The following is a 25,453-nucleotide window of genomic DNA, read 5'->3' on the forward strand; positions in this document are numbered from 1 at the left end:
AGTAATTTATTCAATAATAATTTGTTAATATGTTATATTTCTGTATTTTAAAGAATGTTCAAAAATATTTTGCATTTCTCAACATCATTAAAATTAATAATATTAAAAGAGATTATCACAATTCCAATCACTCCATAAATAACAATAAGTTCTTGATCTTTAAAGGCTAACAGCCGGTGATCAAAGAGTTGCAAACTCAAGATTTATTAAAATGTTTAAGAAATAAATTCAAGGTTAGATTTTTCCTTTTTTCTATGCTTTATTTTGCAAATTTTTGTTGCTGTTAAGTCAGGTGATGCCAAAAATTAAATATTCAGCATATTTAGCACTCATTGATCATTAATAAATTTGTTAACTTGATCAAACAAAAAATTAATAGATTTGATTCTTCCTTATTTTACACTATTTTCACAAATTTGTTGTTGTTGTGGAGTCGAAGGGAACTGTATTTCATGTATTTCAGGTTTAAGATATTAAGTATACGACACCCATAATTTAAATGAAAAATATATATATATATTCTGGTTTAATACTCAAAACGTTTATCACCTTTACTCATTGACTTAACATCGATATATTTTGTAATTAAAAACAAGTAAGAAAGCTACAGTCGAGTGTACTCGACTGTGGGATACCCGCTACCCATTTTGAATAAAATCAATATATTTTGCGGTATTTTTCTCAAAATATACCAAATATACTGCAAAAATACTAAAAATATGCCAAATGGTATATGTGGTATTTCGATATAACGCCGCATTTAAAATATAGCATAGACGGCACAATATACCAGATTGTCAGCCAAAGCAACTCAGCAACAAAAGTATTTCTTTAATAACTTCCACAATTTCTATCCGATCGCAACCAAATTCATAGGAATCATAACTACTATAGTTATTACTGCATATACCAAAAAAATTTGGCAAACATTTGAAACAAACTTTAACTGCGTGCAAACATAACAAATGCTGTCGAAAAAAAATTATAGCTCTATCTCGTATAGTCTCTGAGATCTAGGTGTTCATACGGACAGACGGACAGACACACAGACGGACATGGCTAGATCGTCTCGGCTGTTTACGCTGATCAAAAATATATATACTTTATAGGGTCGGAGATGCCTCGTTCTACCTGTTACATACATTTCCTGTCGGCACAAAGTTATAATACCCTTCTACCCTATGGGTAGCGGGTATAAAAAATTAAATAAAGTAGTAAGAATCAAAAAGCTTGTTCTAATTGATTACAAAATTAATTCCAATTTATTATGTGATAACTAACAATGTAAATTATTCCCAGTCAATATTTCTGTACATTAAAATTATTTTATTATTCGATTTTTCCTGTTTCTTTTCACTATTTTTATGAATTTTGAGTTGTTTTAAGTCAGATGAAGTGCTTAGTTTTTATGTTTCAGACATTAAGTATACGACACCCACAATTTTAATGAAAACCATTCCATTTGAAAATTTTAATATTTTAGTTTAATATTTGGCATGTTTAGCGCCGTTACTCTACTCTGAGAAAGCGTTTCAGACAATCTTTTACTAAAGAAATTCTAATTTATGATGTGGTAATTAACAAAGTAAAATTTTCTACGGTCTAATTTATCATTCGATTTTTACTTTATTTTTTTAGACAATTTTTCTTAATAGTTATTGTTGTGTACATTAAATGAAATCAGTTAGACGAAAAGATGATATCTTTTTTTTAATGTTAAGGATTTTTGTGCACATCCATCGAAACAATTTGAAACTTACTTAAGTAATTCAATAAAGTTGCAACATTTGGCAAATCTTAAAGTTTGTCAACTAATCCATTACTTAATAAATTACCATTTCAATTACCAAGCTGAAACTAACGAAGTGCAAAACTTTTCAAGCTCATTCCTTTGTCACATGCAAAACATGTTAAGGTAGACCGAGAATTATTCATGTGAGACATCACAAATGCGTATATTTGTGCCTAATACGATTTAAGATGCCCATGTCAGTCGGTGACATAACATGCATCGTGTGCCATTGTGGCTGGCTAAGAACTGTTCTTAGCCATAATTCTTTTGGGCCATTTTCATAAATCAGAGCCAGAAGACTGGACATTACGCACCGGCAAATCAGGCATTAGCCACAATGAACAATGATGATCTGAAAATGACCACTTAGCATTAAGAGCATTTACCTCCCTTCTCTTCATGGGTCAACCTTGCGTATGCGTATTATTATTTCGTTTACTTAAAAGTAAATGTATCCAAATGAGTGTAATTTGTGTGTGTGTGGCGAGAATTGTTAAGTAACTTACTCACCAAACGGATACATATATTAAAGAATTGAATTTTCGTTACGTCTCGCGAATCAAATTCGTCGAAAAAATCCAGTGCTGTGTTGTGGCTTTTATTCTTTGCCTTTGCGGTTGCGGTTCCTCTGTGTGTTGTCTTGGTTTGCACAATATTTGTGTATACGCAGTAAAAATACAGATACTCGAATCCGTACGTATATAAACAATATTGTTTACGAGGCAATGGAGCAATTAGCTATTGACTTTGGCATTTAATTTACAGTCACTCTATGCCAGAGGCAACATTTATACTCGTGGGTGAAGTTTCATTTATCACACGTAACGTTTAGTGCTGTAATTTTAAAGACCATTAATTAAGTTAAGATAGCAATTTCAATTGCACACACAGCAGATAGCAATTATTGGACATACTCATACATTGAAGTCCTCTGGACAAAGTACTTCAAACAAAGGCAATTTTAATTACAAAATGTTCATATTTTCTTGAAGGGAAAAATCTGTTTAAATTAAATCAGAGAACAAGTACAAATATATTTAATTGGTTCACAATAAAGCTTTCAATTTAACCGACGGATAATTTAAATTGCACATAATTTAATAATTCAACAAAAAATTGATGTCATGAATATATTCAAATATATGCAAAATACTTTCAATAATTGTGAGTTTGCAGCATTTAAATATGCAAAGCAATTTAGAATTCTAAAAATCTTGTATGCTAACGATTTTTCTTTTATTGCTGTGTGTGGGGGCTAGGTACTAAAAATGTTTAAGAATTTCCTAATAATTAAGAATGTACATAAAAAAAATAATTACTTCTAGTGAAATAAATAAATAAAACAAAACAAAAACACTGTTGTTTCTTCTAATTTTTGTATTGCATCTAATTGTTTATTCACAGTTAAGTGCCTAATAAAAATATTGCTCCATTTTAGTACTATTAATTTTAACAACACTTCATTATAAGTTCAAGTAGCAATTAAATTGCCTAAATTATGCACCTCTTTGTTTAAAAACAATTTCAGTTACACTTTCAATCCGTTTATATTAAGTATCCGCGTTTTGAGATCTGATCCTAACACGCGCGCTGTTATCGGCCGACTGCGTAGTAATTCATGAGTGCGGGCAGCATTTGGCGCCAAACTCGCTGTTCGAATTTTCCCCTCCTTCCAGTGCGAAATTGTTTCGATGCCTGGAACACTGGAAAGCGTTGCCGGTAAAAATGGCGCCTGCGTGTGACGAGCGGGTAAACAAAAATCAGCTGCTCAATGTGTGTCACATTCATTGACGGCCTTCTAAACAAACTGCTTTTAATGTGTGACGAATGTGAAGCCCCAATTCTTAAAAATCCATCAACTCAATCTATCAAATCGCCGCCCGCCTCAAAAGTATGCAACATAATTTTGTTGAACAACGAAAATAAAAGTTGCGGATACCGAAAGTAAATTGTGAAAATGAAACGAGTTAACGAGTGGCTAGCCACGCCTTTTGCTTGTCACGCCACTGTGGGAACTCCCACAGCTGCGGTGACAATGAAACACACTTGTGAAAGTCCCCCACTTGATTAAAACACAATACAGAGACAAAAACGCAACGCACTTGAACTTGTTATGCGGCGTGGCACATATATCATTATTCTTTGTCTGCTTGTTGTCAGCTGTCAGCGATGAATAGACAGTCTTTACGCTTCACAAAGCCAATAAATACAGCATTTTAATTGGAAATTAACACCATGTGTAAAGTAATTCCAAGGGCTCCCAAAAGTATGCATTATTTTCTTAGCTGATATGCTGTGTAATTTTGGAGGCACCCGAAAGTATGCAATGTTTTCTCAGCTGATAGACAGAGTAATTTCTAAGACTCTTGAAAGTATGCAATGCTTTCTTCTTGATAATCAATGATCGATGACTTGGAGAATTTGAAGTTATCTAAACTAAAATCTGTGTTACCTTTTAATTGTTAACTTAAATTTAACATTTTAATAACAGTTTTATGACAAACGATTAGCTTACTAAACGATGGTTTTAAATTATTAATAGAGTTGTCTGCTAATTATGAAAGCTGCAATTAGAATAAATTAAATCCAGCGGCAGCGCACATAAAATGAATTAGCAAAGCAATTTTCTACTCAAATGTGGTCTTAAAAATGTGCACACACAGCAAAGTCACTCAAGAGAGCGAGAGAAAAAGAGTGAACAACATGCGCAAAACCTAACTAAAAAAAAGGTAAACAAAAAGCACGATGATTGAATGCAAAGACAGGCATTGAAACTGAATGCAAACACAATTGAAAGCGACTGTCAAAGAAGAAGAGAGAGAGAGCGCAAGCAAAAGCCACAACAGAAGAGCGAGTGACCGCAAAGAGAGCGCGCCAAGCAGGTTATTTATTTTGTATGCGTGTGTGTGTGTGTGTGTGTCTCGCGTGTTCGGCAAACGCGTTCGTGTTCGTGCAAGTGGCGCGAAGAGACCGAAGCGTTTAACTGTTAACAGCGCTCGTTGCGACTTAACATTGCCTCTTGTTTGTTCGTGAACGCTGAAGTCGACGCACGCCTCTCGTTTTCGCGCGCTTCGTTCACATTTCGTAGAGCAGCAGCGAATATCTTTCAGTTATATTAATAGAATTTACACACACACATACACGTACATACACATACACACACACACACACACAAATGCCATATTGAATGTGACACACACAAACACACACACACATAGAAACGCCTGCAAATTGAAATTGATAACAAAATATATATATTCAATATATATAAATTAAAGTTATTGAGTGTAAAATCTGTAAAATGGTGTAAGCGATGCACAAATTGCAATTGCAAAGCGAAAGAAAAAAAAATCTGTGAATATTAGCTTATCAACAAATTAAAGCGTATACGCAACGTGTTGCCGATACGACAACGTCAACAACGGCAACAACAGCAACGGCAGAAAAACAACAAAACAAACAAAACACGTCAGCTCATCTTTCTTTCTTTCTTTGGTTTTTCATTCGTCATGCTTAACGCTTCAAGCTGTCTCCGTCGCACGCGCGCGGTTTAACGGTTAAACGCGGCCTACGACAACAAACAAACAAACAAACAAACGCAAGCAAACAACAACAAAGTCAAAGCAAAGACGAAGAAGAAGCAGCAGCAACAGCAGACGCAGTAAATCACCCCTCGGGTAAAAAAGCAAAAAAAAAAAAAAAACAAATCAAAGAAACGAAACCACAATTGAATCAGCAAAAGCAAAAGGCATATCAGCAAAATAAATGAAAGTAAAACGACCACAAAACTAAAACCAAATATTTTGGAGTATTTTACACGCAACCAAACCACAAACAACAAACATATGGATAAACGAAACGCGAAATCAACATAATTACAACGAAGATCGAAATCGAAATCGAAATCAAATCAATGAGAATGTTGCAAGCCATTGTATGCAAATTGCGGGCAGCCAAAAGCCATTGAGGCAACCACGTCATCATCAGCGTAACCAGGACACTCATACGCAGTGTGGGACGGGACATGGCACGTCTATTTGTCTAGCAGCAAAACAAATAGTTCATGTAGCACACACACACACAGACACACATGCGAACCAGAAGTGGCAGTGGCAACAACGGAACCAGGCCACAAACGAGTCGAGTTGAGTTGAGTCGAGTTGAGTTGTGGCAAGGCAAAGCGAGGCAACGCTGAGACGTTGCACAGCCAACGGACACGCCGGAACAAGGACAACATTTAAGCCAGCTTTTTGTATGCGTTGCGTCAAGGACATTCGTACACACACACTGAGCATATAAAATAAACATCGACATCAATCAAGTGCCACGAAATATTCACAATATTATTCCCCCATGTAGTGTGTCTGCAATAATCATAAGTAGCAGCATTCGAAGGATACGCAGCGCAAGGAATACACAGCATACGCAACAGCAACGTTGCCAGGATGGCGCGACGCAAGGGCAGCGGACGTGGCAGTAAGTAACTCTCGATTTAAGCAGCAATTTTAGCCCAGTTATTAGCCAAATTAAGAGGCCAGCAGTTGGCCAGTTAGAGGTGGCAGTTGTTTGCCTCATGTTGCACGTTCAATTGACTAGTCGCAACATTTCTCTCTTATTCTCTCCGACCACTCAAATAGTACAACATCCTCATTCTTCACTTCGCAAACTTGATACAACAACTCAAGGCCACACTTGTGTAGCCAGTGTGTGTGTGTGAGTTGTTTGAGTGTGTGTGAGTTTGAATGTGTGACTAAATGTGTGAGTATGTAGATGAGTGTGGGAATTTTGTAGCCTGAGGCAAGTGCGAATCCTGACTGCCGAATACCCAAGACCAGGCTAACAGGCCACAAAGTAGGCAACGAAAATGTTTGTATTACTTTTGTTTTTATACCTTCAATCTACATATATCCAGAATGAATGACAACTGAAGTTAATTATATGCATATAATGAGATTTATAGAGGATACTAAATTTTCAGAAAATGTTTTGCACGTGTGTAAAAATATGAAAACAACAGAAAAACAAAACTAACGTGGTTTTCCTATTTTCCAAAAGCAATGTGCAAGCGATCAACTAACAAAAAAAAACCCTTTTTTACTTTTGTGTCTGTCACACTGTTATTTCAAAGTTCACAGCTGTATATAGCATGATTTATTTTAGAGCGTATACTCAAATAACCCATTTAGAATTGCTATATATTAGACAGAATTTTGGCAGATAAATAGACAATAAATTTGAGATTATGAATAACCTTTCTTTTTTATCTTTATCAAGTTTTACCCTACTTTAAAAGAATAGCAGAGTAATAAAATAATAATAATAATAATAATAAAGTAGATTAATAAGAACTACATTACTACAATTTCAATAGTTTAGCTTCACTTTATATTTTATACTTTATATTTTCTAACTTCAAGATATTCTATATTCAATTCAATAGACAAATCAAATCAGGATTAAAAATTCTTAATTTTTTTTTTCAATTTTTCTTTTAATAATTTATATAGATGTAGTGAAGAAATGAGAAAAATCTTGCACCTAAGAGCTCCTTAATAAGTTTTTTGATGAATAAAAATCAAAAATCTTATTTTAATAAGTTTTTAAAATGAAATTCTTTTTAGAATTCTTGATATCAAAAGTTTGCAATCCCTTATTCTTCTTTCAAAAAAAGTTCTCAACATCAAATTTTGGATTTTTTTATTTGAATGTAATCCTTACCTCTGTGCAATCGGATTAGGTTCCTTATGTATGATACCTTCTAAAATATTGTTTATTCGAAGAATGTATGCATATTTAAGCAATTGAAAAATATTAAGTGAGGACTCTCATTAGAAGGTACAGTGGATGATACCTTTATAATAATACCAGGAACCTTTATAATAATGCATTATCTTAAATAACAATAATTTTATTAGAATTTACTTGCTTTTCTTAAACGTAATGATTAATGATAGTACCAAAATCCTAATTTTGGATTAATAAAAAGAGAAATAAACACATTTTTCGGATGTGCAAATAAATGAATACATTACGTCTTCTGTGTCAGAGTTTTTTCCGATATTTTTAAAAAAATTTCGAGGCAACCTTTCCAGAATAATCTTAATTTTTATCAGTTTAATAATTTAATCGTTTAATGGGAAATAACAATATTTTTTTGATTCTTAAGAATATGAAAACCGAAAACCCTGTTTAAAAGTTTAACCTGTAATCGAAACTCAAAAATTAGCATGTTGCCTTTGGTTTTCATAATTCATAGTGAAACAGAAGACCCGCTTTGCAACTACAGAATTACAGGGTATTGCAAGGACAAAGCGGCAACAAAAGTTCACAAGCAGGCAATAAATGCTGGGTGAAAGTATATAAACAGAGCTTAAAACACAGCGCAAACGAGATAGTGATAGAGACAAAGACAGAGGGAGAGTGAGAGAGATAGAGAGGCAGAGGGAGAGGGAGAATGTGTGTGCTAGAGCGAGAGCGAGAGAATGCGAATCAGGCATTTTCAATTACAGCTAAAAGATTACTTTTCTTTTTTGGGCTTTAGAACCATGGCAGCAGCGACATCTGTAAGTCAGCAACCGCAATAACAAATGCCACCCACTCATCCACCCACAACTAACTCAGCCTCGTCTCCCCTTCCCCTCCACACAGCCCCACCCTCCCATTGGTGCCTATTACAAAGTCCACAAGTAGGCAGCAAAAGTTCTACTACAAAGTGAAATATTGTGCACATTGCAAACTATGCACAAAAACTGTGCAACAACAAAAAAAAATATATAGAGGAAAAAAAAACTGCATGGGGTCGCTGGCAGCTAGGGTAGAGGGAAGGGGAGGGGAGGGGTTGACTATACTTAAAACTCAACCAAGCGCGCACTTGTTACACTGCCGTCCACGCCCCCGAAGCACACAGCGCAGTGCTCTGCCCTCTTGCTGTGTGTGTGTGTGTGTGTGTGAGTGTATCTATAAGATATATTTGCGTTTTTCCTCCATGTAGCTTGCTTGCAGCGATTCGAGGTAGCCAAAAGAGATGGCTAGATAACGATGAAAGGGGGGCAAGGCGAAAGAGAGCAAGCGCAAAAGAGTGGCGAGAGAAAGGGGTAGGGAGAGGGAGGGGGGAAAGGTGGCACTCAGTTCATGCATAAAACATGCAACTGACTCTGACGCAGTTCAGCTCCGCTTCGTTTTATCATTTTGCAGCTGCTGCTGCTGCTGCTGCTGGCGTCGACAGCGCTGCAAATGTTGGGGATTCCCTTACGTAATCCCCAAGCGCACACAAAAGGCAAAACAGACACACGCACACACACACACACACACACACACAACGCTCTGTGCACTGCAGCTGCGAAGCGTTTTCGAAAAGAGAAACGACAAACAAAAACAAAATGAGAAAAAAATACAAAATAAAAAAAAAGTGAAGAAACAGCAACAACAGCTAAAGAAAAACAAGATACAAAATAAAAACACAAGCAGCCACACGAGGCTGGGGCCCCATGTAATGGCCTGAAAATCAAGCTTGCCACAGCGTCATGAACTTTTGGCGCTCACCCACACACACACACACACACACATACATAGATATACATACATATATACATAACTTGTTGTCAACAAAGATACAAGCACAAGCGTTCAACTTTTACGAACGCGCAGCCCACAGCGCGCAGATACTTTTGACAGCACACAACTCTGGCAACTGTTGCGGTGCCATTTGATGGGGCGAGAACTGGGAGGGAGCAAAAGTAAGAAGTGAGGAGTGAGGAGGGAGAATATGAAGCCAGGTCGTTTTAGATAGACAACACTCAAACCGACCGAATCTTTACTGTTGCGCCCCGTTGTTAGCTTCAGCCTCAACTTACTCGTATTAACAAGAAGTTCGCAACACAATTTTGAGGCACTGAACGAATCTGCGCTACTCTTGAGCTATTAGCCAGATTAAACATCTACTATATAAAATATAGAGGAAGTTATTGTGAGAATTAAATGATTGGCAATGTAAATTAATATACGAGTTTGGTATTATTTGCCAATTTTAGTATTAAGAAATACTGTTCAAAATGATTTGCTTATTTGAAAGTATTAAATATGACAGCATATTATTTGGCAATTTCATTATTAAAAATACTGTTCACAATGATTTGTTTATTTGAAAGTATTAAATATGACAGCATTTTATTTAGCAATTTCAGTATTAAAATATACTATTTAAAATTATTTGTTTATTTGAAGACATATTAAAGACACAATAATATTTGACAATTTTAGTATTAAAAAAATACTATTTGAAGGCATTAAATATGACTGCGATTGTTTGGAAATTTCCGAATCAAAAAATACTAGGTATTTAAAATAATTTGTTTATTTGAATGAATTTAATGTGTCAGTAAATTTTTTGTCAATTTTAGTATTACAAAAATATACTATATGCAATTGATGGTATTTAATATAACCGATTATTATGTGGCAACTTCAGTATTAATAAAATACTATTTAAAGTGATATATTAGATTGAAGAGATTTTTATGTGAGAGCATATTATTTTCAATATTAGTATTAAAAAATACTGAAATGATTTGTTTACTTAAACATATTTAATATGACATCAAATTATACAAGGCAGCATATGTTAGCACACAGAAATACAAGAGCAAATTAATTTGTTAATTTCTACCAAACAATATCAACTATATGAAATTTTTATAAATTTTAATTCTAAGAAGATTAGCCCAACAAATAAAATGTAAAGCATACAGTTGCCAAATTAGTCATATTACATTAATTAATAAAATAACTATCCCTTAATATAATAAAAGTTAAATTGGATTGGTATATAAGCCTTTTTTTGTGGAATTTTATTTTTTTGATTTCCTTAACAGTCTATTCTGAGCTAAAACTGAACTTAAAGGTAAACATTTATTTTTATTCAAAAAAATATAAAATATAAAATAATAAAGGGTATAGGACTGTTCTAAAAGGACTGTGCTAAAAATATAAAATCAACAAATAATTTTTTTAATTTTTTTATCATATTTGGGTCTAGCATAGAATTAAATTCTATGATACTAAGAAATGTTAGCCATATTTACATTGCATTCATTGTATTTGCTTTGTGTAAAACGTAAAAACAAAACATAGAAGAAAAATAATAACCTATTTATTTATTTTATTTTTATTTTACAAAATTAACAAAAATACAAAATAATATTAAAGCTATTTATCGTGGCGAGCACTAGCAACAAGGCCTTCAGCTCAAAGTATAACCTAATTTTGAGTTATTTGAATGCGTTCAACTTGAAATGTAAAATTATGAATTATATTTTTTCTAATCATAAAATTTATTAGTTTTACGGATTTCTTGTTAAATATTTATCTATCAAAGAATTCAAATTTAAATAACAAATTCCCACAAAAGGAAAAGTGAAACAAATTACTGAATTTAATCTATATTTTATGTTAACTAAACGTAAACTTCTGTAATGCAAAGAAGTAGTGTATAAAATTATTGGCACGCGTTGCGCAAACGTCAAGTTAAAGCCATAAGCTAGTATACCCGTTAATCTGCATAGATTGTTGCCGTGCAACATTTGCAGATATTTTGTGTGCGCCCTGCGAGAACTCTGTCGTTACAAGTTGACTGTGGCAAGAAGCGGCGACGGCGGCGGCATTCTTATGCCTCGCTGCCCACGCGCCACTTTGCCACAACTCACAGCCAACTGGGAGCATGGCTAACACTGCGAGTGTGTGTGCGAGTGTGTGTGTGTGTGTGCGGATCTGAGTACATTCGCAAAGCAAGTAACAAGCAAAAAAGATACAAAGTCTGTATCTAGATACTCACGCAGCAGCAAGGCGCAACATGTTCAAAGCGAATGGAACACTTAAGCTGACTTTGGCTTTGCTTATAATCTTTCCCGTTGTCTTTGTTGCTGTTGTTGCTGATGGGTGGGGAGGGGGGGAGTCTTCCCTGTTGCCATATTTCGCATTCGCTTTTGGCCAACGTTCTGTGTCACTAACTACGTCAAAATTAAAATAGACTTTGGCCCGGGGAATGCTTTTGCCTTTTGCTTTTGCCTCCCTCTCCCACTCTGTCTCTCTCTTTCTATCTCTCTCTCTGTGTCTGAGTCTTTGCTGTTTCACGTGCTGCTCTTCTGTTCCTTTCCCTTGTCATTCCTTTCTGCCTTTGCTGTTTTGTTGCCTTTGCCTTTGCCTTTGCCTTGACTGTGTGTTTGCCCATTGTGCTGATAATTTATGTTTTGCTTGAGGAGCTTCAAGGAGAACACTGTGAAGGGGCATAGACGAAGACCTTGCTCGACTCTTGGGCGTCTCTGTTTGCCTCATTCGCAATTCCTTCTTTGTTTTTCCTTTACTCCCCGATGGTGTTGTTGTCGTCATCATCGTGATTGTTGTTGTTGCTATTCTGTTACCTTTTCTAGCGCATTTGCTGCCTCTTTGTTTTGCGTTTCCTTTGGCAACTTTTGTCTCGCATTCCATTCCAAGTAAAAGGGCTTTTGGTTTTTGTAAGTGATTCACTTTATACATAGTTTCACTTCTTCTTTCTCCACCGTTCCTGACCCCCTCTTTTGACAATTGGGGGTGGTTTTTGGCTTCTTTAAATTCGCTTTCGCCCTTCCTCTTCAGCCTTTATCGCATATCTAAATACATATTTACCCCGACATTCAAAGCGTAACTGTAACTGGGTCTAGGTGTGGTTATGTGAATGCCTCAATGGCCAGTTAGCTAATGGAAAAACTGTGCAAATTGCTCACTTGTAAGGTTGCCCCCTTGATGATCTAATAGACCGCCTCCCCCACCCACCCTATTACTCAAGGAGCTCAAAATGTGCAGAAATCCTTCGGGGTGCTCATAAAGAAGTCTCAGTCGAGTGATTGAATTCACGAAGAACTTTAAATGTTCCACACGTAGGCAAAAATATTATTATATCTCTCAAACATTTCATAATTAAGACTACAAAGTATGAAAACTGCAGTGAAGTGCACAACAAAAGCAAAATAAATAAAAATATACTAAAAATACTAAGAAAATATCGGTATATGAAATATAGCTTGTGATATCGATAACACTAAGAAGAAAAAATGATTGATTGTGATATCGATAATATTTACTTCCTAGTATTTTTGGTATATTTCATCGATAATACTGATATTGTCGATAATATTTATTTCTATTCTCTTTAAACGGATTTAATGAATGAACAAAAACAAAAACAATACAAAAGTATGAATTCTTTGTGAAAGATGATTGATAAACAACAATTTTATTTAATATTATAATTATATACGATACTATCATTTTTGTTTGTAATGGAATTTTATTGTCTTTTCTTTCACATTTTCGAATCGTTTATGAAATAGAATTTGAAATTGAAATCGGAAAAGAAATAATCATATTAAAGACTTAGTATTGTTATAAAATAAAAATAATTAAAAAATATAAACATTTATTTACAAATAGCATTTAACAAGAAAGTTCTTTAACAACGCAATAAGTTGAGGACAACTAAGTAAGCTCAATGCAATATATAATCAATTTATAAACGCTGAACTAAATACATATCAAACAGTGTTCAATTTATCAATTTAATCACACAATTAACGATCAGAGCACGATTAATCGTAACTAAATTGCTGCACTTAAGCAATATTACTACATATAACTGATTACATACGATATGAATTTCCCACGTAACCCTATTAAATTTAATAAACTTTGCACAAACTATTCGCTAAATATGCAAACGAGCAAGACTATTCTCAGTCCCTTCTCTTCCTAGTCATTGGATAAAAAGGTTCTCGAACTTACTTCAAATAAAAAAGCACTCGAAAGCCATTGAGAACCCCAAAAATAGAACTGGTTCCATGGCATGTCCTGATCATAAACAAGCCCCATTTTTCTCTCCATCCTTAGACCAAATGCCTCCCAAAAATTCCAGTCTTTAAGCAACTGTTTGTTGTAAGCAGCAGCAGCAACAGCAGTGGCAGCCACGCCCAGAAAATTTACAAAATAAAATAAAAAAAGGTCATGGCAGTCGGGCCGAAAGTGGCAAGCAGGCAAAAAATAAAATGAAATAAAATAAAAATAAAAGCAACAAAATAAAAAGAAAACGTGAAACAAAATCAGCTCCGGCAATAAGCCAAAATAAAACCTCATACCTGTGTTTTTTTTTCTGTAGAGCAGCAGGCAATAGCAACCTGCAACAAAACAAAACAAGAAGAAACACAAAAAAAAAACGAAAACAAAATAAACACAACAACACAACGAAACGCAAAATAAAATGCCAAAAAGAAATTAAGGAAAATGTTGGCAGCAGTCAAAAGCGGAAAAACAAGCAGCCAAAGAGTGAGCCAACGAGTGTAAAAATACAAGTGTTGTGTGTGCGTGTGTGTGTATGAGTGAGTGTATTCATTTACACTCACACCCACATAACACTCACGCACACGCAGAGTCTATGAAAGCGCAGGGCTTCCCCAAATGATAAAGTTTTATTTGCCTTTGCGGGTGCACATTGAATTTCTGTGTGGCAGCAACGACGTCAGCACGAAACATTCAACATTCAACGACGCCCCCAATGGGGCAAGCTCATCATCGTCTTCCATATGCCGATGATGATGTTCATTTTGCTGCTGCTAACGATGATGATGATGTTGATGATGATGACGTTGCTGTTCGACAGTCAGTCACCGCAGCAGGCAGGAGAGCAAATGAAACCAACTCGACCAACCAACCACCCACAGCAACAATGAAAGCAAGCTCTTCAAACAGAGTCAACGCGACTGCCAGACACCCTGTTAAAGCTCTCATTCTTAACTATTAATGAGGATTAAATTGCTTGGCAATCTTCATTCAAAATATGTTTCAAAATATTTATGAGAATTAAGTTACTACTTGGCAATCTTCATTCAAAATATGTTTGCCAAAAATTAAGAAATGTGCTTTTTAGAGCAATTTCATTTATTTATTTATCTTCCAATATTTATGAGGATTCAAGTAAACAGTGCTTGGTAACATTCATTAAAAATAAAAATGTGCTTATCACCTCAATTTTATTGCAAATTCATTTATCTTCACGAGAGTTAAAATAAACTCTTGCATCGAACCAAATCTTTTTAAAAATATATCAAACAAATTTCAATATATAATATATATTTGTATATATGTATACTTCAAAATACATGAATAATTCTGAATTGGTTATTATTAAAAAGAGATAGTTTAAAGTTGTCATATTGGATTGAGTCACTTTCTTAATTATGAACATTTTTTAATATTACTGACTATTTTAATAGAAATTGTAATGTTTGAACAATCATTATAATAAATACATATGTAATAAAAACCATAAAAACAAATGGCAAATCATAATCAAATCGGACGCTATTTAAAATTAAATTAGTTTTGATTATAAAATCTTAAAGTTACGGCAATTGTTTTAATTTAAAATTAACATTTTTAAACATTGCTAAGAAGAAAGCTTAAATATGATAAAGTAAGAATCTGACGGCGTCAGTTGCTCTGGCTTTCAGGCTATTACCTTACCACTAGCCTCCTAAATTTTAATTAAAAGCTGAACAAAATAAAAGAAAATAAAATTTTTAGTAGCAAGTATTTCAAAAAGCAAGTAATTAAAATTTATTTATCTAATATTATTATTTAAATTAAATCGACTTGATATTTGAAACTTTTTTAAATTCATTATTTCCTTTTAATTAAATCAAATAATCCTAGCCGAAAGCCTTAGCAGCCAGTGCTTTAGAAAAACGTTAATGTTAACTTTAATTATATCTAACCTTAGTTAAGTAGTCATAAAGTATAATTTCAGCTAGTAAGTACAGTCTGAAATATTGTTTAAATACTTTAATTTCTTTAACTTTCATTAACTTTTAATTTTTAATTTCCATCAACTTTTAGTACCTTAACTTCTTCCGTAATTGAGCTTGTTTCCTTCGACTCTCTGGTCAGCCTAACATATCCTGTTTGAAACTCATTTGGCCACGGGGTGTAGAAAGCTTAACACAAATGAGTGGGCAACTCTAAGTGGGAGAGACACAGCAGGGGGTATAGAGAGAGAAAGAGAAAGAGAGAGACACGAGTGAATGTGGGTGTGTGTGAAAGAGAGAGAGAGGAAAGCAGAAGTAGAAGTAGCACAGCTAGGAAACCTCGACGTGGCCAATCCCTTGGATATTTGTTGTTGCTGTGCAAAAGTTCCTCGACAACAGCAACAGCAACGGCAACGACCGTGAAAGGCCATTTGCCTTCTACTCGTTATGTGTGTGTGTGTGTTGGGGGGTTTCTATCTCTGTGTGTGTGTGGCAAGGATAACCTAATACATTTTTTTGTTGCCTTAGGACGTGTCGGAATTTACTCGTGTATCTGAATGCGTTGCGGGTCGTATCTGCGTATCTACGTAACTACGGACATATCTTCTGCTGCGTATCTGTAACTGAGCAAGTGGCATTTGGAGCATTCTGTACGTGTTTTCCCAGCACTTGGCCGTACGTCCTTTTAACCGGATTTGCCATTCCGATTTACGTGGGGTTCTCCTTTGCTTTTTACAATATTTTATTCTTTTTCTTCTTTTTTTTTGCCTTGTTCTCTTCATTTTCTCACCCCAGTTGTTGCTGTTGCTGTTCTGTTCTTGTTAGACCAGCTGCTGGCAAAATACTTCTTTTGTAATTGAGGCGCATAATTTGAGAAATATTTCAACTTTTATTTTCGCCAAGTATTTCTGCGTTTCATTTAACCTACGTCATAATAGCCAAAAGGCGCCAGCTTCAAATTTGCAAAGCACATTCAAAGTCAAAATTAAACAGCACTTAAATTAATTTGCTATTAGAAATTATCTCGCAGCTAAGCTTGCGAAAAACGATTGTGAAATGTATCTACAAGTAGCAAATATATTTCAATTTCCCACTTTGAACGCCCCATCGATAACCTCTCTCCCAAATAGTTCAATGCTAAGCGCGGTCAACGGCGCCACACAAATCTATTTTGTATAATCATCAGCATAAATACTTTGAATACGTATATTTATTTTGCAATCAATGAGAATATCGCTAATCAGCGAATGTAAATTGAATATAATAACAAGCTTTGCGCTCACAATGATTTGCTGATTTAATTATTATTGAATTGTTAAGGAAAGTTTGGTATACTTAAGAAATCTGTATATTAAAGCTTGCCAATAATTTGGTTAAATAATTGGAAATAAAAAGTTACACAAAATTGAAATATTTCATTATTTAACGTAATTTCGTATTTAAAATATTAAATTAATATAAAGCTGTGCTCTCATAATGATGATATACTATTTACTGAATTGTTAGTATTTTATTTAGTATTTTTAAACAGAATAATTACTGCGAATAGGGTGAGAGAGTAATAAAAAGCATTGCTTTCGTAAAGATGTCTTTTATTTATGCTTAGTTAGTATTTACTGAGTTTTTAGTATTTTATTTAGTAATTTTAAACAAAAGAGGGAGTACTATATATTCTTTATTATACAAATGTTAATAAAAATCTGGAATACTTATGAAATCGATATATAACAGCTTGTCATTAAAATGGTTTAAGAATTAGCAATTCAACGTGAAATAATCATAATAATTTTGTTATTTGCTTATTTAGAATTTACTGACATTTTGGTATTTTATTTGGGATTCTTATATTCTATTCTATAATATTAAATATACTAAAAGTTTTAATATCATAATAAGTTTTTTATTTGTGCTTATTTAGTGTTGACAGGATTTTTAGTATTTTATTTAGTATTTTAAAATGTTTTTTTATTTGTGCTTATTTAGTGTTGACAGAATAGTTAGTATTTTATTTAATATTTTAAAATGATTTTTTATTTGTGCTTATTTAGTGTTTACAGAATTTTAGTATTTTTTTCAGTATTTTAGAATTAAAAAATATCACGAAGAGAGAAAAGCTTAGGATACTTAAGATGTCCCAATATCAAGTTTGCTTCACATTTGAAAGCTTGCTTAAATAGCTACACATTTTTACACATACACAAATTTTGCAATTAAAAATGAATTTATAATACAAGTTAATATGGCCAGTCAATTAAATTTTCTACTTAAAAATAAATTCAAATTTCAAATATTTACAAAACTCAACATTTTGTGATATTCACATATTTCTTATATACATTTATCTTTTATATACATTTTATAAAGACCAATATACCCGCTTTAAACGCGCTTCCAGGGTATGCTGACGTAGATCGCTGACTAACTGATAACCTGAGAGTTGTTCTAAATATTTCTTGTGGCTGGCATCGAATACTCAAATACTTTGAATGACGAATGTGATTTAAAATATATTGTGTGGATATTTAACAAGAATGTTTAAAGCCTTCAAAACTGTTGAGTTGAGTCAGCAGAATTCTTGAAGTTCCCCAAATATCAAATCAATTTCAATCAGGAATTCACACGAGTAACGGGAATTGTCAAATAGTAAACTAATGTCGATTTCCCATTTGTAGCGCCAAAAAAATAAAAGAAGATATAACAAACAACTAATGCGACTCGTCCGATTGTCTGGCAATGTAGAAAACAAACAAATTTTCATTGATATTGACTTAAATTGAGCATTTTGAGTCATTTCAGGTATCAATTTCGAAATAAAATGGCAAAACTAACAGAGCCAACAAAAGCGAGCAACAAGAATAACAAACACTTGTCTGTGGCGTCACTTCGTCGCCCCACAAAATAAAAAGACAACACTCAAAAAAAGAACAACAACAGCAAAAAACAAAACAGAAAATGAAAAAAAAGAAGAAAAATGTTTACGATATTTATTTCAGTTTTTATTTTCTTCTCTTTGTGGATCTGCGCAAATACATGAAAATCAAAAACGTGTTGAATAGCAGCAACAACAACAATAAAAACACTATTCAATTATATTCAACGAAACTCAACTTCTAAGCACAGCACGGGGAAAAAAGCAAACCAAATATATATGAATAAAATACAAACAACGAAAAAAAAAACAGAAAAAAACGATGGCATCACGTCATACCGGTTTTAGCCATCGTCGCATTGGTTTGGCCATCGTTTAGGCTTGTTGCTGAAACCAAAATATGGGGGAAGCTCACGAAAGAATAAATAAAACCAAACCAAACCCAGACCCGAAATGAAACATCGAGAGACAAACACGCGCGCGCGGACTTTGTCTGTGAATTGGGGCTCCAAGTGTTTCCACATGGTTGTGGTCTAAGCCAGCTCAGAAGGGGTTTAAGCCAATAACATACTTATGTATATTTGAAAAAGTTTGTGCGACAACCAACTCTTAAAAATAGAGTATAATTCGTAGTATTGTTTTGATTAAAAATACTAAATACAAAATATGTATTATAATATACTATATATATATACTATACTTATATATACTATATAAAATATAGTACTCTCTCTTTGTGGTATTTATGTGTTAAGAAATACTAAAAAAATACAGAAAACTCAATGATTACTAAATAAGCTCAAAGAAAAATTTAATTAAAACACATTTATAATTTTATTTATAATTCCATATTGTCCATTTAGTATTATGAAACAAAATAATTATTGTGAACGATTAAATATTTCGCAATTTTGCAGAATAACCTGCTTATTTAGTACTTATCGATATTATTTATTTCAAATTTGTTATTAACAAAGTGAATAATTATTATAAACTAGTATTTATATATTACAATGTCTGTATTCTATTCAAAAATGTTCTTATACATACATTTTTGATTTAGTATTTTTAAGCAAAATTCTATCAGCAATGGAAATGATCCTCTTATACAATAATTACTGGGATTTTAGTATTTTATTTAGTATTTTTAAACAAAATAGTTACTATGAAAAGGGCGAACCATATTTTATATTTATAGATATTATATTTATATAATAAACAAAATAATACTATCAACGTTGCGAATTATTCTGTTATATATATTTTATTTAGTATTTTTAATCAAAATAATACTATGAACTATGGAAATTATCTTCCTTTATACATTATTAGTATTTTATTTAGTATTTTTAAACAAAATACTTACCATAAAGATGGAGAGAACTAAATTATGCATATTTATAATATATACATAATTTTTATTTAGTATTTAAAAGAAAATACTAGGAACAGTGCTAGTTATCCTCTTATATGTAATTAATTTAGTATTTTTAATCAACATAATACTAAGAATTACGAAAATTCTCTATATATAAAAATATATTTTTTATGTATTTTTAAACAAATTAATACTATACAAAATGCGAATCAAAATAATGCAATAAACTTAGAAAATTCTCTTCTTACATACGTTCTATTTCTCCCCTTTTCCACCATGTCACTGATTCTAAGTCTCTGTGTGCTCTGGGCCAAGTTACTCCTAACAAAGAAAAAAAAAAAAATACGTAGCACAATTCTTGCGTCAAATGGCCAAACTGGCAAGTTAACCTGTTCCCAGATGTGTTTGTAGCCTCTCTCTCTCTCTCTCTCGCAGCTAACACAGTCAGTGTATATGTATGTGTGTGTGTGGTATAAAAGTTTATAAAAATGATTTCAGAGTTGCCCGCTTGTCTCGCAATAGATAGCCGCACCCACACACAAGCTTTAGTCAGTTGCCGTGTCAAATATTAGCACAGAATCATTTCGGAATGACAGCAACCAGGCAGCAGGCGCACCTCATTGCCCCTCCCTTCCCCTCCCTCCCTCACTCCTCCTACCGCCCCCTCGAACTTCCTGCCTAGCTCTTTAAGCTGTTGTCGCTGCGTTTGATTTCTGATGTCTGAGAGCAATGCGGTTGGTTTGGCATTGTATTGCGGTTCTCGATGATGATGATTCACCTGACGTGTATTTCTATCGTTTGAGTTTCTCTCACCTAAACAAGTTTCATATCATCTTTTGTTATTCCCTCCACTATACTATATAATAATGTGGTGCGGTGAGTAACATTTCACACACACACACACACATCGACACTTGTGACTACTCAACAGTTATCGCAACAGCGCAAATTTCTAAGAATTCTTTTCATTTGACTTTTGCTGATTAAAAGAAATCAATAAATTATCAGCACATATCAATTTAATTTCGTCGTTGGCCACTTCCAAACATTACCCGCAAATGGGCATTTCTTGTCTCATATACCAAATATTTTTTTCCCCCATTCTCATACTTCATTTCAATTCGATTTCTTGGCGCCGCTCACGAAAAAAACAAATACAGAAAAACATTGAAACGAGCACACAAATTGTTCAATTGCCATTTAATTGAATTTCAAGCTGTGCTATCATTCACTTCTATCAATCAATTCTCACAATTCTCACATTCAGCATACATATGTACATATGTGTTTGTGTACATGCCTATGTGTATGTGTGTGTTGTGCAGGTCAATTGCAGATTGCAATGGAAATTGAAATATTAAGATTTTTAGGTGAAAATTGAAAGTGTCGCATATAATAATTGGATTAAAGCATACAAAAGTTTTAAAGTGAAATAAAGTAAACAGAAACACCAACAGAAATTATTTGTTAAGTAAAAACAGTTTTAATATTACCAAATATTTCTGTAAAACATTATATGATAATGACTTTTATGTTACTTTATCTCAAGCAATTGAAACACATATCAGTAAGGAGTAAAAAGCAAATACATTAAGGAAAAATTCGCTGTTTTTCGATTTCCCAGTACCATTCAGAAACATAAAAAGCAAGAAAGCCATAGTCGAGTGTGCTCGACAGTGAGATACCTGCAACCCAACTTCAATAAAAAAGCAAAACAATCCAGAATCGGTATTATAATTAAAATATACCATATAAATATACTGAAAAATGTTTTAACTTGCGAAATATACAATATAACGACATACACTTAATTCGATAAATATATCATATATGTATGTATACTATAACGATAAAAACATGAATATACAATATACCATATACTCGTATACCATAAATAATTACTACATTTTCTATATTAATATATAAATACGAATCTCCAACGTTTCTTTACTTTTTCAATATCTTGAATCGAAGTATATTTCAGTTACCTCTCTTTTAAATATGTTCAATATAAGAACAAATATAATGAATACTAAAGTATTAAGATATTTAAAGTATTTAAATGTTGTATTTACCTCAGAAATATCATGTATTATTTTTCAAAACGAATATTTAATGAACAAGTTATTAAGCAAATACTGTAAATAGAATTTGGCTGTACATAAAACCAATAAGTTAAGGAAACCAAAATATTTTCAGAATGTTTTTTACTACATTCAATACCTTAAAGTATTAACATCATACTGAAATATAATATTCGCAAATCAAATAATTAAGAAATATATTTCTATTATAATAGTAGAGAAAGTATCTAACTTGCATTTCTATTATAATTCTATCTACACATTATTTATTTGAACTTGTTCATCTTTTGTTATTCGTTATATTATTTTTTATTCTTTAGAACCCAAAAAATTATGTAGAACATCTGTTATAAGCGAAATAAGAAATCATCGGCAGGTCTTCATCAACAGTGTTATTTGAACAGTTTACATTTTGATGTAAATAAATACAAGTTTAGCATCAATTTACTTTTCTACAAAAAAAGCATATTCTAACGAATTCCTTTTATGATATTGCCCCAGACACCTGTTGGCCATAAGCGCTCTTTAAGCCCAAACAAGCAATACAAGTAGGCGGGACAAGGGCAAGGGCAGGGGGAAGGGGAAGGACAAGGAGGTAAGAGCCATTCGTGTGCTCTTATGTACACATAAAGTATTCAAAATGAATTTGCCCCTCTTCATCGTGGCTTTATTCACACTTGAGGCAGCTTCCTGTCGAGCATTAAGTCTGTGCCATATATACATCTACTTACTTTGTGAGCATTATATGTAGATACATACATATATGTATCTGTATCTGTATTTGTACATATTTATAACAATTTCGCAGAATGAGCCAAGTGATTTCTGATAAAAAGTTAAGTGGCCCAAAAGCCAAATACAAACAAAATGCACACACAACAAAAAGGGCCCAAAAAACAGGTTCAAACGACCAAAAGGAGAATCCAATGTGTGTGTGTGTGTTTGTGTGTGTGTTTGAGCTGGAGGCATAAGTGTATCATAAATATGAATATGTTGCAGGCACTTCACTCTCTGCCCTCAAGTGATGCCAACGCACGCACAAAGTCTGAGATACAGATACAAAAACAGGGTTAACACGTCAGGTAGTCACTGGACTGCTTGTTTAGGCCTAGGGAGCGAGATCCAGAACGAGACTGAGACTGCGACTGTGGCTAGAACCCAGCAAACAGTTTGTGGACAGGTTTGTTTCGGTTCGTTGGAAGGATTCGAAATGCAGCCGATGATCAAGTTCACAAACAATGGGTTAAAGACCCAAGAGCCAAGCACTAAACTTGGCAGAGTCGTCGCAATGTCTGGCGTCGGCGGTCTGTTCAAAGCGAAATGTTATTTACTCGTTTTTGTGTATTGTTTTGGGTTGGCAAAAGACATTTAGTGTATGCAATTGGCATTGGCAAGTTTATGGCCAGAACAATAAGGCCAAACTACTTAACTGATTTGATTTGTTTTTAGACAGTTCTCTTTCAGTCTGTTATGTTATGTGACTGTTAAATACTCGTAACTAAGCAGCAGCCAGCAGCTAAGTTCGGCTACAATTTATATTAACTGACAGCCGCACAAGCAATTCTCACTTAAGCACACACACCCCCGCCACAAGTCACGCCCCCTTAGTGAACCATGGCCTCACCTTAGTGGGCCATAGATTGAAGGAAGTCACGTTACGAATGCGGCACGTAGCACGCTCTCATGTAGCATGTTGTAGCGCAAAGCACGTCTGTGTCTGAGGCGCCAACGTCTACGAAAAACTTCTGTTTATAGACCGTTTGTCGTGCACGACGCATCTACCAGATACAGATACAAATACCATCGCAACTTGGCCAAATGAAATGCAAAAGCAAAGCAACAAAACAACAAAAAAAAACAAAGCACCAACCAAAAAAAAAGAGACGCAAAACCAGCAAAGGCAAAAGCAAAGCCAAAGCACAAGCACAAGTGCTATGCGTATCTGTGAGATACAAGATACAAGACGCTGTACAGCCAAGTTGATTGAGGATTGTTGTCGTCGTCATCGTCGACAGCGACGTCGACGTCGTTGTCGGACAGACAGACGACTTTTATTTTGCGCCTTTTGCTGAGAACACAAAAGTTGGCAGCAGCTGTTGCCACAGGATGGAGCAACAGATACGTTTTTCCCATTTTGAGCGGCAACAGTCGCAGACTCAAGTATGTGTGTGTATCTGTATCTGTATCTGTAGCTGTGTCTGTTTGTATCTCTTTTTTTTGCGCACTCAAAGGAAGCGAATGTAGCAAAGCAACGCATAAAATATAAATGAAATGAAATTGTCTGTCCCATTGGATGCTTGCTTGCCCAGATACAAATGTGCACAGATACAGATACAACTACAGCCACAGATACAGATACATTGTTGTATTACGGCAAACCAGCGAAGGAGTCTGTGTAAAGTCTTCTTCGATGTTTTCCGTCTCTTCACGCCAACAACTCGATTTTCCTTTTTGCCTTCTTTTAGTTCGTTTTTTTTTTGTCTTGCTTTTTTTTTTTGGCTGTGCCGTAATTTATGTTAACGCAGATCGAAAAATAAATCTTTTGGCCATAACGTAGCATGCTATAAATATCAGTGTAAAGTGGCCTCAGGGCAAGGTGGAAAGCAAACGACCAAAATACCGATGCCACCTTCCTGATAAAAGCCCTACATGAAAGTGAGAAGTATTAAATTGTCGTGTTTTGGTGAGCTTTAAAAGAAAATAATTGAAATGCACTCAATAAACGTAAGCCGAACTGAGTTTTTCCAAGAACTCGTGACTGTTTTACGATTTTACTTTAAAGTTACTTTAAAAAATAACAAAAAAGAAAAGTTTCAATATATATGAGAAAATTAAAAAGCTTTAAACAGCTTTATTCTATGTAAAAGGCTAAGCATAATAATAATGAATAATAATGATATGTTCACAATTAAGAGTTATTTAAAAATCTAACTCGATCCTACATATTAAATATTAAAAAAATTAATAATAAGGAATTTCTTCCAAAAATTTTCACAACTTTTACAAGAATCTTTTCAAATAAATTATATGAAAGCCAATAAGCTAAATAAAATAATAGTTTAATTTAAAGTTCACAATTAAATCTTATTTATAACTCTTACTCGATCTTTAAAATATAGAAAATATGATTAAAATTTTGAAATAATCAAAACAGAAATCACTCAAAAGCTTTTCCCTAGAAACTTTAAATCAAATATGTATGTATATATTTATAGTATTCAGAGAGTCAAGTTTCATTATTTTTTTATGAATATTATTTACTAATGTACCTTGTAAACTTAATTCAATGCACAGCTTTAATGAACTTTTCTACTTGAACTTGAACTATTTATTATATTTTCCAAACAAGATAACAGTAAAGCATATAAAGCAATAATTAATGTGATATGTAATAGCAAATGTTGAGCTTTTAAGCTTCAAGTGACATTAATTGATACATACTCATTACAATTAATCCAGTGGAAAGCTTTAATGAGCGTTTTCCTCGAACTTGAACTGTGTAAC

At 33.6% G+C, this 25,453-nt stretch overlaps 2 protein-coding genes across 5 annotated transcripts in view; one reads left to right on the top strand and one right to left on the bottom strand.

The window, feature by feature from the left end:
- Positions 1-3,387, bottom strand: part of LOC132793206 (G-protein coupled receptor dmsr-1) — a 45,680-nt gene extending 42,293 nt beyond the window's left edge. For all 3 annotated transcript variants that reach the window (XM_060802936.1, XM_060802937.1, XM_060802935.1), the window contains exons 1-2: positions 3,297-3,387; positions 2,303-2,626 (exon numbers count right to left, since the gene is read on the bottom strand). The gene's annotated coding sequence lies outside the window, so the exon portion shown is untranslated. The remainder of the gene's footprint in view (positions 1-2,302; positions 2,627-3,296) is intronic.
- The window catches only part of LOC132793199 (uncharacterized), a 190,339-nt gene that overhangs the window by 124,362 nt on the left and 40,524 nt on the right, over positions 1-25,453 (top strand). The window contains exon 1 of one of the 2 annotated variants that reach the window (XM_060802905.1): positions 4,827-6,268. The exons of the other annotated variant lie outside the window; for it this stretch is intronic. Within the exon in view, the coding sequence (XP_060658888.1) occupies positions 6,238-6,268 (31 nt within the window). The 5' untranslated portion in view covers positions 4,827-6,237. Of the gene's footprint in view, positions 1-4,826; positions 6,269-25,453 lie in introns of those variants that run through there. 2 annotated transcript variants of the gene reach the window in all.

Source organism: Drosophila nasuta, chromosome 3, assembly GCF_023558535.2.
Source record: "Drosophila nasuta strain 15112-1781.00 chromosome 3, ASM2355853v1, whole genome shotgun sequence".
NCBI classification, from domain to species: Eukaryota; Metazoa; Arthropoda; class Insecta; order Diptera; family Drosophilidae; genus Drosophila; species Drosophila nasuta.